This window comes from Mya arenaria, chromosome 1, assembly GCF_026914265.1.
Source record: "Mya arenaria isolate MELC-2E11 chromosome 1, ASM2691426v1".
In the NCBI taxonomy this organism is placed as follows: domain Eukaryota; kingdom Metazoa; phylum Mollusca; class Bivalvia; order Myida; family Myidae; genus Mya; species Mya arenaria.
Genome location: NC_069122.1, coordinates 18,470,220 through 18,484,690, shown reverse-complemented (window position 1 = coordinate 18,484,690; position 14,471 = coordinate 18,470,220). Strand labels below are relative to the sequence as shown.

Below are 14,471 nucleotides of genomic sequence, written 5' to 3'. Positions count from 1 at the left end.
GTTATAATCCGATGAGACAGTGACACAATATTCTTTTAATCATGTAAAGTGATGTATTATCTGCCTCATACCAGCAAATATTGATAATTCTTGGCTTGTTTTGGGGACATAATACTGTATTTACTGATTTAGGGACCATTTGGTGTCTAGTCCCTTTAATTGGTCAACGAAATGGATGAATGACAACCAGCCTTATGTTAACTCTCATAATCGCATTCCAAACTGAAAATCAAACAACTCATGCTTTAGCAGAACTTATAAACAGAACAGAACTAAACTAAAACAGAACTTAGAACTAGGGACTACCTTCGGACAGACGGAAAACATAATCAAGCGACTTGCATATGTCATGCTGTTGTACAATCGAGTATGATGTACGTTCTATATTACCCGAACGAGTTCGCCGTAAATGACGTGACGAACCAGTATCTTCCGTACTTTCTGCTATTTCGATGATAAAAAAATATGTAAGAATAGTTGTTTTTTCCATCCTGCTTGAACTTCAAGTATATATTGTTCAGGAGTGATACTTGCAAAATTGAATTCCTTGTTAAATAAGTTTATGAATGCTTAAAAGACTTGTAAATATCTGAAATACCCGAAGATCTTAGCTTTGGAATACTGCTTAAATATATTATCAAATTAACAAGGCTTTTTCCCCCAAATTTTGTGTTTTAACACAATAGAAAAATGCAAATATAAGTAGAAAACTCTTTCAAAATGGTAGCAAGCTATAGAAGCATTAAAAACTTTAATAACTTTATATTCAAAATTGAATTTTGTCCAATTGGATGGCAGCCTAATTTTGTCGATTCTACAAAACATAAATTTTGGTAACTCAGCATTCATTGATTTTAATAAGGTTGATTTGAACAGTAGACAAAATATAATGTAAAACACTAAATTGGTTAAAAAGTTTAAAGTATGCAATTACAAAACAAATGGCTGAGTGTCATCAGACTCTCAAATTCCATTTCTTTGGTTGAAGCATACTAATAACCTTTGGCTATTACTAAAACCATTTCCTTAAACAAAACCCAAAAAACTTCTAACTACAAACCTGGATCCATGTCCAACCTCGGAACTGGATCATACGAGCGATCGACCGCTGCACGAAAACTTTCGTTCCCTCCGCGACGTCGTGCCATACGTGGAAGCGCATTTGTATCATCATCGTCTTCATCTTCAAAGCTTGCGCTAATGCTGGCATCATTTTCCGCAGGCATTGTGGACAGGTTTTCAAGGGAGCTAAATCTTTTAAGGTTCGAGGGTGGTCCTGGTCCCCTTATGTTTGCTGGAATAAATAAAACAATGTGAAAATATTTTCAACATCAAAAAAGTGTTATTTAACAAAAACTAAAAAAAAAATGATGGTTGTCAGCATTTATAATTTTAAAGTTACAAAGTTACAAAAAAAAACTTATTTTTAATAATAACAAGAATTTTACTGAAATGTCATTTTATTTTATTTTACAATTCACCTCAAATAGTTGAGTAAATTGTTTTTATTTCACACTTTTTACATTTTTCTGATATAAAACTAAAACAATTATAGATATGAGGTTAAACTTAAGCTTAGATAATTATAATACTTAAATTTCCTGAAATCTAAATTTAGCTACATCAAACATGTATAAGATCTTAGACGCAAACAGTTTAATAGCAATTTTTAAATCATCAAATAATACTTTATACAAAGACATTTACTTTAATTAAATAACTATATAATTGTGACTATGACTGTATGAATAATATTTATTGTACATTTATGCAATAATAAATTCCACTCACCACATGCATTTTAACATTAACCAAACTATTGCAATAGATTTTATTTGGAACTCCTATATTCTGGGTTTTCCCAGAACTCAAATATTCTGAGCTTTCGCGGACCACCTTTGTGTTTGATTTTACTGGAATTCCTATATTTTGGGGTTTTCCGAAAACCCTATAAGTTTGGTTTTACAGGAACTGCTTCATTTTGGGGTTTTACCGAACACCCATATGTTGGGGTTTCCCGAAACTCCCTTAATTTTGGGTTTTCTAAAAATCTCACTTAATTTTGGGATTTCACAGAAGTCCCTAAATTTGGGGGTTTCCTGTGAGTCCATTGTGTGCCAAGCAATTTAAGTTTGTTTTCTTTCTTTTTAATATGTAAGTTATATATAATATCACTCATTAAAAATAATGATATCAATAATTCTTTTCAACAGCTCACTAAAAATAATAATTTAAGGTTCTTTTTGATATTTCCTAATGAACATTCATGTTTATCTCAGAATGAGGCTTACTTAGCAAACATCATTAACTTAAACAGTATTATTTATAGATTGCTTTGTTATGGCATTTAGAAGACATACTGGAAAAACCCATAAATATTGAGTTCCAAATAAAGACTATTATGCAGAAACTCATGTATGTTCTAGTCATGCATCAATTAACTCATGTTTAATTGTAAATTAAAATACATGTATTAAAGGTTATTTATATATATATATATACCAGTGAAACTGGTCGGCTTATTAAAGAAAAGAATACCCATGTGATGTTACTTTTTTATTGGATTATATAGATTCTTGAACCAGCACTTATAATATTTTATTTATATATATATATATATATATATCTATATACATGTTTGTATAGATTTATAGCTTATCATTGAAAGTCAGGTAATAATGTCATTCAGTATGACATCACAGCCAATAATTATGTGAATTGACTCAATCACATACACCAATAAACAGAATAGAGTGCACAAAATATGTGACTCTGATTGGCCTGTTTGAAGCGATGAACTATATTTCATGAAAAAGCTGATGATGATATTTCAAAAAGGATTCTACGTAAGGCAATAAAATGGCAAAACTATGATGACATGAGTGTGATATTTTATAATAAATAATTATAATTGTTTAAGCAAACTCGAGCAAGGTCCGAACACTAGAAGATATGACACACGAATAACACAAAACAAAACAAAAATGCTAATATCTTTCAAAGCTATTGTTTCTTCAAAAACAATAAGAAAATGTGATTTTGATGATGAAATAGCATAGAAAGACTAAAAATGTTTAAAATTGTAAAGAATCAGTACAAAAAACAACTAGTTAAAGCTACGTTTTCACAGATTGACAGTTTTTAAAAACTTTTTTATTTTTTGTCTTGGAATAAACCAACCTTTGCATGAATATCTGGCAACCAGAGGTATGTGGTTGGTGACAAGATAACAGATCACAGTTATTACTAAGGCTTAAAGAAAAATGAGTACTTAGGCATAAAACATTTTTAAACGTAAATATGAAAAACTGCGATCTGATCCTTTGTCATCAGTTACTTATTCTCAAACATTAACGCAACAATTTGCTTATTTAAAAACTAAACAAATTCTCAATTTGTTCCATCTGTAAGAGTGCAGCTTTAAGCTATATTTGAATATGTTAACAAAACCCAACATCCAAAAACCAAGAAAAATGATCCAAATTGAGTGAGAATTAGCACAACAACAATGACAACCTCTTATTGCCGAAAAAAGAGCAAAATACAAACCCCTACATCTAATAGTAACATTAGCTGTTAGCACAACACTTAAACCGTCACAAACAGAAATAGGTTCATCGTATAGTCAATAATTTTTATGACATCAGCAGAAAACATGATGTCATTTCCTGTGACAACAAAAAATTGTTGGTTTCAATAAGGATGAGATGTTTTGAAAGGCCATATTAGATACTTTACAGATAATTTCCATTTCTTTTTTACTTTTTTTTTCAAACCTCTTGCAATGCATAAAACTGACAGTTTTAAAAATGTACGACGATACCTATTTCTGCTTGATTGCTTTGAAAACAAAACTCAAGCAACTCATCTACTTGCGTAACTACTTGCTAATCCATCGCCTGATCGAAAATACGTACAAGACGCAAACTTTTCATGCACAGCATGGCGGGGGGTGTTAATATTGCTGTTGGATCGGCTGAGAAGTGATTCGACAGAACCCGCGCGCACTAGACGTCGGTAACTCCCAGACTTCTGAATGGAGCTTTGAAGGCCTGGTAGCAGGCAAGTTGTTCATTTCATTAGCATGTTAATGAGATCTGTTTAAGTTAATAAGCTGCTGTAATGTTTATGAGACTACACAATGTTCATGAGACTCCTATCATATTGTTAATGAGATTTTATGATGTTCATAACGTTAAACACAGTTAAAAGTATTCATGAAAGTTATGAGATGATGTTTATGAGATTTTACAATGTTTCATGAAACTATGATGTTATGAGATTTTACAAAGTTTAATGAAACTATGATGCTCATGAGACTTTACAAAGTTTGATAAAACTATGATGTTCATGAGACTTTACAAAGTTTGATGAAACTATGATGTTCATGAGACTTTACAAAGTTTGATGAAACTATGATGTTCATGAGATTATACAATATTCATAAACATTGATGTTCATGAAATTATGCAATTTTTCATTAAGTTCGCAAATGATCATGAAACTTGTTGATGATATTCTAAAGTGTTCATGAACATAAACATTTCAACATACTTTGATCAGGTTAAAACAATCATGCTAGGTTTCAATTCTTACTGGCTGAGGTGAAAACTGAATCATAATACTGGAGACTTAATACATTTCATAGTAAAACACATCTTCAGCAACCATGGTACATCATTCCCTTATTGACAGACAAAATCACGTTTTAATGAATATGCATACTGCAGGAGAAGACAACTCTTCCAATGAAATTGCATGTTTCAATTAATTACACTTTAATAACCCTGTATTGTCAGTTGTCTCCATGGGCGAGTGGTCTACAAAGCAGTTACAAAACTTGTAGTGAATGGTGGGTTCGATTCCAGCTATCGCCAGAATATTTTTTCCGTGTCTGTGCATATTTCCACATTGATTTATTGTGGAACAAGTGAAGCTGCCTCCTTAATTAATCATGATTATGATATTTTTCTAGCCAAATTGCACACAGTACACTGTGAACGAAGCCTAGCGCAGTAGTGTTTTGGGGTTATCCAACCATGATTAAAACGCAACTTAGCCTGATTTTTTAACCTCAACAATGACCAGGGCATGGTTTCACAAAAAACTTAAGTCGCAAACTTATAATAGCAAATAATATCTGACAACAGACTGGATTGGATATCATTTCTGTCTAATCGGATAATAAAATTTCAGTCAGGAAATATTTCCGACTAATCTTTCTAAAAAAAAAACACCTATAATTTCAATATCTAAACAGCTATATCAAGCCATTTCAACAAAAAAACATTAACCCCAATGATTGCTTTTACAGTATATATGTATAAATAAATTAAAATTCTATCATATGATTCAGAATTCATTCAGCCTTTGAACTATTGTACTGAAACAAAACACAAACATTTAGCAAAAGCAACTATGAATAAGTCGATCACACATTGTTGAAGAAAAAAAGGAAATGGCACAAAATGTTTATGTTAGTCTAACTGAAAGTCACGTAAACTCCACACACGTTATCACGGGATCATTCAAGCATTACCGCACCTTGCGTGTGAAAAGATTTTGACCTCTGAACTACACAGACAGCTATATAAGTCTCCTCTGTGTAAGGAACAAACAAACTGTGTTATACACTGTACCGAGGTCACCTTATAAACGAGCGTACGACAAAATGTTGTCAGATCAAGAATTTCAGTTTAAAATATTTTTCGAGTGTCGAAAATCAAATGGAAAATTTTACTCGCAAAATTCAATAAACTGACCTATTAAGTTTTTAGTTTTGAAATTACAATTGCTCAGAATTATTCATTTGAAAGAGTGATCTTACGATGCATGGATTGGTAAGTTCAGGCTGTCCAGCACTTTTTGGCAAGAAATAAGGGCTAATTTTAGGGATAAAAAAAAGAAATTTTAGGGCTAAAATTAGGAATTATGATGGTTGTAGATATCATAATGGACTTACCTCTGCAAATTTAACAAGAAATAGACTCACATACTATAAGTACAGGAATGACATACCGGTACACCAGGGTTCCATTGTCTCAGCTGTTATTTTATGTTAAAGACACATTAAACATGAAAAAGTGAGTGTATTAGTGTTTTTTTCAAAACTGTTAAGGCAATTAGACAAGAAAAATGAAAAAATTAGGAATTGAAGCTTTTTTAGGAATTCCCTTTGAAGTTTGAGTTTAATTAGGAATTTTAGCAAAACTGAATTTTTTTAGGAATTTTAGGGTCGCTGGACAGCCTGTAAATTGTTACCTGTGCCCCCCCCCCCCCCCCCCTTCCTATCAACCATCTTATCCTAGATCACATTTTTTAATCAATGTTTCTGTGTAGTGCTTATACTAATCTTTATTATAATATGTTTTCCGATGATTTATATCGGTTAATCAGTGAAATAAAAATGATGATATTTCACAGTTTCAAACATTATGATTTTTTACTGATTTGAAATTTTAGCCCATTCTCAAATCAAAATCAAACATCAGCGTTTAATAAAATATGTAACACTGATCTTAAATTTGACTGAAATCCTTGATATTTGTCATTCACACATTGATAAATTGGCCCATTTAATATTACATCTGACAGAGGGAAGGACAAAATCCCCCATACAAATAATCATGCAATGACGTACAGAATTGAAAATCAGAGATCATAACAGCTACCTACTAAGTAACCATTTGACACCAGCTTAACAAACTCTTTTTATTTCAGTAGTAGATGAATTAACAACACACAAAGGCAAGACTTTAAAAAACACTCCGAAAATCATTCATGAAAAATGTCACATTGTGTATTAAAAACCTCGCTGTGTAATGAAATATGCAAACATGCTGGAAAAAAAAGACCAAAGAATATCTTTATTTAGATTCTCATCCACTCTCCACACAATATTAAGAGTATCCATTGGGAGTACCGTAATTATTGTAATAAATGCTCATCCTCTAATAATCGCATTCCCTGCCCCCCCCCCCCCCCCAATTTTTTGGGCAAAATCATGATAAGACATTGCTTCCTTTAAACATCCACAGCCCATTTAAAAAAACAAAACAATGAGTTTTCTATATTCCGACTTTGAACTCAGGTATGATTCTATTTAAAGCTGGCACAATTAATAGAATTATTACCGTATTTTTCATAAAAAAAAACAGAGAGAAAATTATGGTACAATATGGCTCCTTGCGCCATTTAGACAATTTCTTGACCAGCCTGATTTTTGGGCACGGTGGGGATGGGATAAGAATCTAAAAATAGCTTTTTCCTTTGGCCTCATACCAATATGTGTGACTCAATATGAGGATCAAACCCACATAATATGTATGAACTTGCATTGAAACTTGCCAAGTATAAGTTAACAGTATTATTTGATTAACCTGCAGCTGGTAACTCAACTTGGCAAGTAAAAATCTATCAAGTTTCTTTCTTATAAATAGAGGATTCAAAGCGAAAAGATCCTATCTGCTTTTTACATTAATTTCACTTTAGAGCCTTTTCGCTTTCAACCCTCAAATCAATGCTCTTATAAAGACTATAATGGCCATCATATCAACGAGCATATGAGAAAAATATCATATGATCGCAAACTCCAATTTAAAGCTGCACTCTCACAGATTGAACGTTTTGACAACTTTTTTATTTTTTGTCTTTGAACGAGCCAATTTCTGCGAACATCCATGGAAACCAGTTAAATAAGACTGCTGACAAAAATTAGATCGCAGATTTTTATATTACAGTTAAAAAATTGATGATTTATGCATTTTTCTTAAACCGTTAGTAACAATTTAGGCCATAAAATGTTAATTTTCGAACGGAAATATGAGAATCTACAATCTGTTTTTTTGTCAGCAATCTTATATCATTGGTTTGAAGATATTTTCGCAAAAAATTGCTCTTTCCAAGATAAAAAAAAAAAATTTAAAAACAGTAAATCTGTGAGAGTGCAGCTTTAACACATAGCCTGTGATGAAAATTGGAATTCAAGTTTTAAGTTGAAAATCTAGATAAAGCAAAAAGTGAAATTGCCCGCCGAATATTTGTGTTAAAATTTATTTCATTACAATACTGATTTCAGGATTCGAAAATTTGATCGAATGATACCCTCGTTGACATGACAACCCCATAACGAATGTCTATTATTTCAAAATCATTCCATACATTCTCTGTGTATAAATCAAACAAGAGCACCCCAGGCGAATATTAACGCTCCTCTGATTTTTTAAATCGTCATAAAGAAGGAAAATTTAATAATTATAAAAGCCAGAGTTTAGGGTATTGCTTGACATGAATATGTTGTCTCTTGCCTTCATATGTACCAAGTTTCATTTAAATGCCTTGCATATTTTTGTATCCACTGGCCAAAATAATATTTTTTGTCACCCCGACAATGGTGCCCCCCGTCGCCGATGACAATGAAACCAAGGCTATTATAGTAACTCGTTTTGTTTTCTTACAAATACAGAGGAGCTAAGAATGCGTACAATACAGTGTGGTTGAGTATACTAGAGTAAATAATATAGCCACGTTCTATCAATCTCTCGCATACCCGCATCAAATGATGCTCCTTTCTGATGCAGCCCTTTAAGCCCTGCAAAATCACGGTGAGTTTATCTTTTTAATTTCTTTCCTGCTTAAATATAGTGAAATAATGAGAATGGTCTTTCATTTCAGTTAAAATATCAAATTCAGTATTTCCAATGGTCTTGTAAATTAAATATGTGCATTTATGCTGTTTCTTAAAAAGTATAGCAGCGATCACTATGCAAAAACTAAAATTTGTCGAAATATCATAAAAACTAAATGACATAAAACATTAAGCGATATCACAACAACATTTAAACAATTTCATTTTTTTTATATATTTCATATACATTTTTAGCATTATTAAAAAGTTTCAGCTGAACCATCTCAAATTGTTAAGTAATTGACCAGCAACTACTTAGGGCTATTCCATTCAAATATATAACCCGGAGGGGGGAAGGCACTTTTAAATTATGCCACCCCCCTACAGAAGCAAATTTACCCTTGTCGGGTCCAAATAAGCAAAAAAAGACACCCACCTATATACTATTTAAATAATTGCCTTCCCCCCGTGGGTTACATGTTTTACTGGAATAGCCCTTACTGTAATTCACAGATTGATTTTAATTTTTTGAAATCTGAAACGGCCCAATTTCCATTTGAAACGTCAACTTTGGCTGACAGTCTGCTTCTTATTGACAACACGGATAATGCAACAATTTTTCTTTGATTTCTGAGCAAGATCAAAATTTATTTCACTAAAATGACTGTTTCAATTATTGTGCCAACTTGAGTAAAAAAAGCATCTGATATATAAGTGGACTTGTGAGCTACTGTTCTAACAACAATATGTGCTTGGTGAAACCATAATATAGAAGCTCTAGTTTTCTTTATTTTCCAGCTATAAATACCATATGTGTCTTAATTATTGCCCCCAACATGTGTGTCATTAATTTAAGCCCTACGCTTTAATAATTGAATAAAAAAAATATAGCGCTTCTTAAGCAAAATATTCTTTTATTGATCTATACTTTCATCAGCTATTCCATACCTTTATTTAAATCCTTAAGGCCGCGCACTTTCTGGTAAATCTCTGAACTTCGAGGGTCCATGTGACCTTTTCGCTTTTCCGACATACTCTGTCGACCGAATCCATCTCGGGAAAACCCATCCGCAACTGGTGTACTAAAAAGCAACATCTTAAATCATTGTAGATCTTTCTAAATCTGTCATGTTCTTATTTTTCATGTTTCATTTTATTTCATATTGTCACTTTTGCAAGTTCAAAATTTCCAACCCCATTTTTTCCCATTCACACTGAGATTTGAAACCATTACTTTTTTTTAATAAATTCAAAGCTAGTGCTACCACTCAATGTTATTTTATTTTTTAAGTCTAGTTTCATACAAACTGATGTTTTAGAACATCGTCCAAAGCCTTTGACAGTTTCCGCTACTTTAAACACTTAGAAATGCCCTCTTTTACAATAAATAACATGATACATTTTTTTCCACTCTTCTGTCCTGAAAGGAACTCGCTCAGGTTTTTGTAAAATGAACTTTTTTCTTGCATCTTGCAATGTATTGTTTAAAGGTAAAAATATCCATCACTTTTGTAGTCCTGGTGGCTTAGTGGTTAATTAAAGCATCTATCTTCTTATTTTTCTTGAATTTACCAGTATGGGTTTGCACCACACTCCAACCAAACTACTTTTTTTAACTATTACCGGGAAAATTCATTTTGGGTTAAAAAACATAAGCGAGTCCCTTATCTTGTTCAGCCTGTAATATAAAGGCTACAGGTACTAATTTAAAATCGTTGTCACATACAGTCCGCTGTCGTCCGAGGTCTGTGAGGGATGTCGAGTCCAGTCCGGCCCCTTTAGCCATGCAGGTTCGGGATTCCCTTCCTCTGAACTAGCGGAACTTGTTGGAGAACTACGTTCGATACCCAACGTCGAATGCGGGCGGGGACGCTGAGGATAAATTAAGCAAAAATTAGTGTTATGTAACCTTAAGTTGTTATACACATGATTATGCACGTGCAAAGTACAATGAAGCTTATTTACATTGAGTAAGCTTAATGTTATTTCTTTTTTTCTGATTATATAATTATGCATAATTAAGTGATTTTATACATTCTTCCCGAAAATTTACATGAAAACAGCCAGGTCAAGTTTAAAATATCTCAAAAATGTGACACTCGAGATGTCAAAATAATGACATCTTATTTTTGCCTGTTTAAAATTAGAACCACAATCACACACTGTGTTCAGAAGAAAAACAAATGACATCACTTCCTGTATGATGTCATTCGGCTAAAATTCGGAGCAATTTTCCAATTAAAAATCAATTAATTGTAAACACTAATATAAAATATAAGCATTAAAAGAAAAAGTGTTTGTTTCATTGTAAGATTGCAATATATTGCACCTCGCAAACACCAAAAGTAAATATATCATGACTTTGCCACTCGTGCGATATAACTTTTGATGCTGACTCGGTAAAATATATTTTTTGCTATCTGACACTAAACTAAAAAATTTCCACTATATTTGACCAATGGTTGAAAAATTTCAGGAATAATGTACAATCAAACATTAATACGTTAACCTTAAACAAGAATGTTTTTGGTGTGAAAAGCTCTGTGAATCTGTACCACGTGTAATAAAATGCATTAAAAGCCGCAATGCGGTGCAACACAAACTCTTTCCCATATCCAAATTCAAAGAATGAAAGGGGAGAAGAAAAAACTTCTTAAATTTGACTCAGGCCAAATAATAACAGTGTTGCGGTTAGGGTAACCCGACCAATCAATTATTTCATTAAATATATTAATTTATTACTATTGGAGATTTAAACCATGAGGCAATATCATTTGTACAAATTGATACAATTTACTGGTATTGTGCAACTTTCCTTAATACATTAATGTCAAAAAATGGATGTACATGTATGTACAATAATATGCTATACATAGTTTGTACGCAATAAAATAATTGTCCAAAATTAAAAGTTTTTCCCTAGCTTGTTTTTTTCATGTAACAGTAACCATATCATTATTTTTCTTTGGCCTTAAGGTCTTTTCCCCTTCCATCACATTAAAGGGACTAGACACCAGATGGTCCAAAAAATGACAAATACTGTATTTCCTCAAAACAAGCTCAGAATTGTCAATATGAACTAGTATGAGACTGATGGTACATCATTTTACATGATTAAAAGAATTATAGTACATTGCTGTCTCAGCTGCTTTTTCCCTTCTCTTAAAAAAAAGCGCACAATGGTTTCCAAGTTTATAGTGTGTATATTAAGCATGTGAAAGTCACATGATAAGTATAGATACATATACAGATGCTATTTTTAAATTGACTAGTATTTACATTTTAGACAAACCCAGCATTTTTTCAATTGGAAAAATACGCAAAAACTGCAATGATACAGTCAGAAAGATTAAATGCGTTGCACACAACGATATCAATGTAATTTTTTTCTTGCAATGCCATCATCTGGTGTCTAGTCCCTTTAAGTGTATTTTTACCACCCTTAATCTTGTGTAGAAAAACCGCCCATACGCTATGTGGGTACCTGTTTGGATAAATCAATCAAATTTCTTTTCACCACTGGTTCCGGTTCTTCCACATAGCTGTCATGCGTAGCTCTTGTGTACGATTCATTCCGTAAGCCATTTCCCTGCATTACCCTATCCAGAAAATGATTGGGTGTTTTAAAATTGCTAAATAAGTCCCCATTGGCTGCTTTACTTGGAGATCTCCTCCCAAAATCAGTCACATGATCACCATTGTCCAATGAATCATTGTTATTCAATTCTTTCCCAGAGGAAACCCCCCATTCCACTTCTTCGCCTCCAGGAGACGTAAAGGGGGAAGGGGAGGGAGCCCCCACCCTCCTAGCAACCCGGATATTGATGGTCCCTGGGATAGCCCCATCGAGCTGCATGGCGTTTCTAAGAAGATCCATAGCTTCTGTGTTGGAACGATCCAAAAGAGGAAAGGCATTGACTTGAAGTAGCTGGTCGTTGACCTGCAGACGGCCATCCTGGAAAAAAATCAGATCAGCTTAGTACATACTTATTTATGTGAGCTAGATTTTTATGACAGCTGTAAGTTGATACAAATCACTTTTGAGTCCATTCCTAACTCCTCAACCACAAAAAAACATTGTGGTAATCAACCCTAAACCTCTTTGGTGAGAGATAGACACTTAACCTCCAGACCATTCCGCCTTAAGATTTTCAAGAAATGATTTAATGTGTACATATATAGCATTAGTATGATTGGTATAAAGTACATTCTGTCTGTGCACTATGCTCCAAAAACCTAATATGACTAATAGTCTTATCAGTTCTCTCGCCGAATGGGTCTTGCTGAGTGCGAGTATAAATAAACTTACACCCCTAAATAATAAACAAGGTTACATCCCATCTATGCACTATATCACACAACCACACAAAACTGACGCACTCCATAGGGCTGACAGCCATAATAATAATGGATAGTCCTTAAATAAAATTAGAATTGTCAAACATATTTCATAATACCTTGGAGGCAGCTCCTCCATTTATAACAGCCTTTACAAAGATGCCAAGATCACGCGTCCCTTCCTCCGTCGTTAACGTCTTCCCCTTCACGCTGACACCCAGCCCTGCAGAGCCCGTATCATTAAGCGGGATGTTGAATTCAAGCAGCTCCTTATTTTTTGCAACTGCTTCGGTGTCTTCGTTGCCACTTTTTTCTGGAGGCTGGAAAAGGTCATCACCATCGTGATGAGACTGAAGGTCAAGGTCATGCAAATGTTGGTCAAGGTCACTGAGGTTAGAGTCGTGCTGAAAGCGACAGAAAAACAAAACATGTGCAAGCACCACACACACACAAAGAGCACAACACAACGAAAGATAACAATTAGGAGCCATCTTATCAAAGAACATATCAGACGACAGCTTATTTCAATCAGCAACCGGAGTAGTGATGATAACATTTCAAAACTTATTGTCAGAACAGCATCGTCAGCAACCAGGCTACTTTATTACGTTACACTTCAAACATACCGTGTGGACATTTGACTGGCAATATCTTGTTTTAATGAATATGCATGAGGCAGGATAGACAACACTTCTTCTAATGAATTCGCATGTTACACTAAAATATTATTCAATAACTTAAAAATGTCAGTAGCCTCTGTGGCCTTGTGGTCTTGACTACTGCCAAATATTATTGTACTGAGAATGGCGCACCCGTTTCAGCCCTGGCAAACGGAAAAATACTTTTTTAAGCGTAAAGCATCTGGTACTTTGCTGAACCAATAAAACTGCCTCATTAATTATTTATGATTACGAGATTTTCCTAGCCAAATTGCCTACGGTACACAACGAAGCATATCATAGTGTGTATCGGGGGTATCCGACGATGTCAGAAGCCAAAGCTTATTTGAATATGAAAGTGAAACTTTTCACTTAATCTGTGACTTTAAGATAATATGTAACTAAAATTATTGATCGTAATGTTGTTTGTCATCTGATTGATGATAAGATGGATCCTATAAATAAGTAAATATTAAGCAAGCACAGCACAGCAAATTGACCAGTCACCAACAAAAGTCATTTCTCGCCATTACCATTAGATGAGGTATGGCGAGGTTTTTCAGTTAAGCTATTGACTGATAACAAAATATTAAATGCTTCTTTTATTTAGTCAAGTGACTGATTGTTTGATTGATTGATTAACTGATTGATTGATTTAATTAATTGACAGCTGGAGACCAGTCAATTGTGAATGTAATCAAAGGCTTTGAGATGTTAAAAGTTTGAAAAATATAATTTATTCTTATAGCCATGATAAATTTTTATCAAGTAACATTTCAAAAATGTAAACAAAAACACAGAAAATTAACGTTATGAATCAGTTTTGATACTTACGGTACTTAATAAAC

At 33.4% G+C, this 14,471-nt stretch overlaps 1 protein-coding gene across 12 annotated transcripts in view; it reads right to left on the bottom strand.

The window, feature by feature from the left end:
* LOC128230257 (partitioning defective 3 homolog) overlaps positions 1-14,471 on the bottom strand; it is a 73,607-nt gene that overhangs the window by 17,431 nt on the left and 41,705 nt on the right. For 4 of the 12 annotated variants that reach the window (XM_052942371.1, XM_052942397.1, XM_052942470.1 and 1 more), the window contains 8 exons: positions 13,084-13,368; positions 12,111-12,581; positions 10,353-10,498; positions 9,575-9,708; positions 8,549-8,590; positions 3,918-4,052; positions 1,061-1,294; positions 391-444 (listed from right to left, as the gene is read on the bottom strand). In XM_052942371.1, the coding sequence (XP_052798331.1) occupies positions 391-444; positions 1,061-1,294; positions 3,918-4,052; positions 8,549-8,590; positions 9,575-9,708; positions 10,353-10,498; positions 12,111-12,581; positions 13,084-13,368 (1,501 nt within the window). Of the gene's footprint in view, positions 1-390; positions 445-1,060; positions 1,295-3,917; positions 4,053-5,544; positions 5,602-8,548; positions 8,591-9,574; positions 9,709-10,352; positions 10,499-12,110; positions 12,582-13,083; positions 13,369-14,471 lie in introns of all 12 variants that reach the window. The other 8 variants (XM_052942381.1, XM_052942415.1, XM_052942424.1 and 5 more) reach the window with 8 other exon arrangements.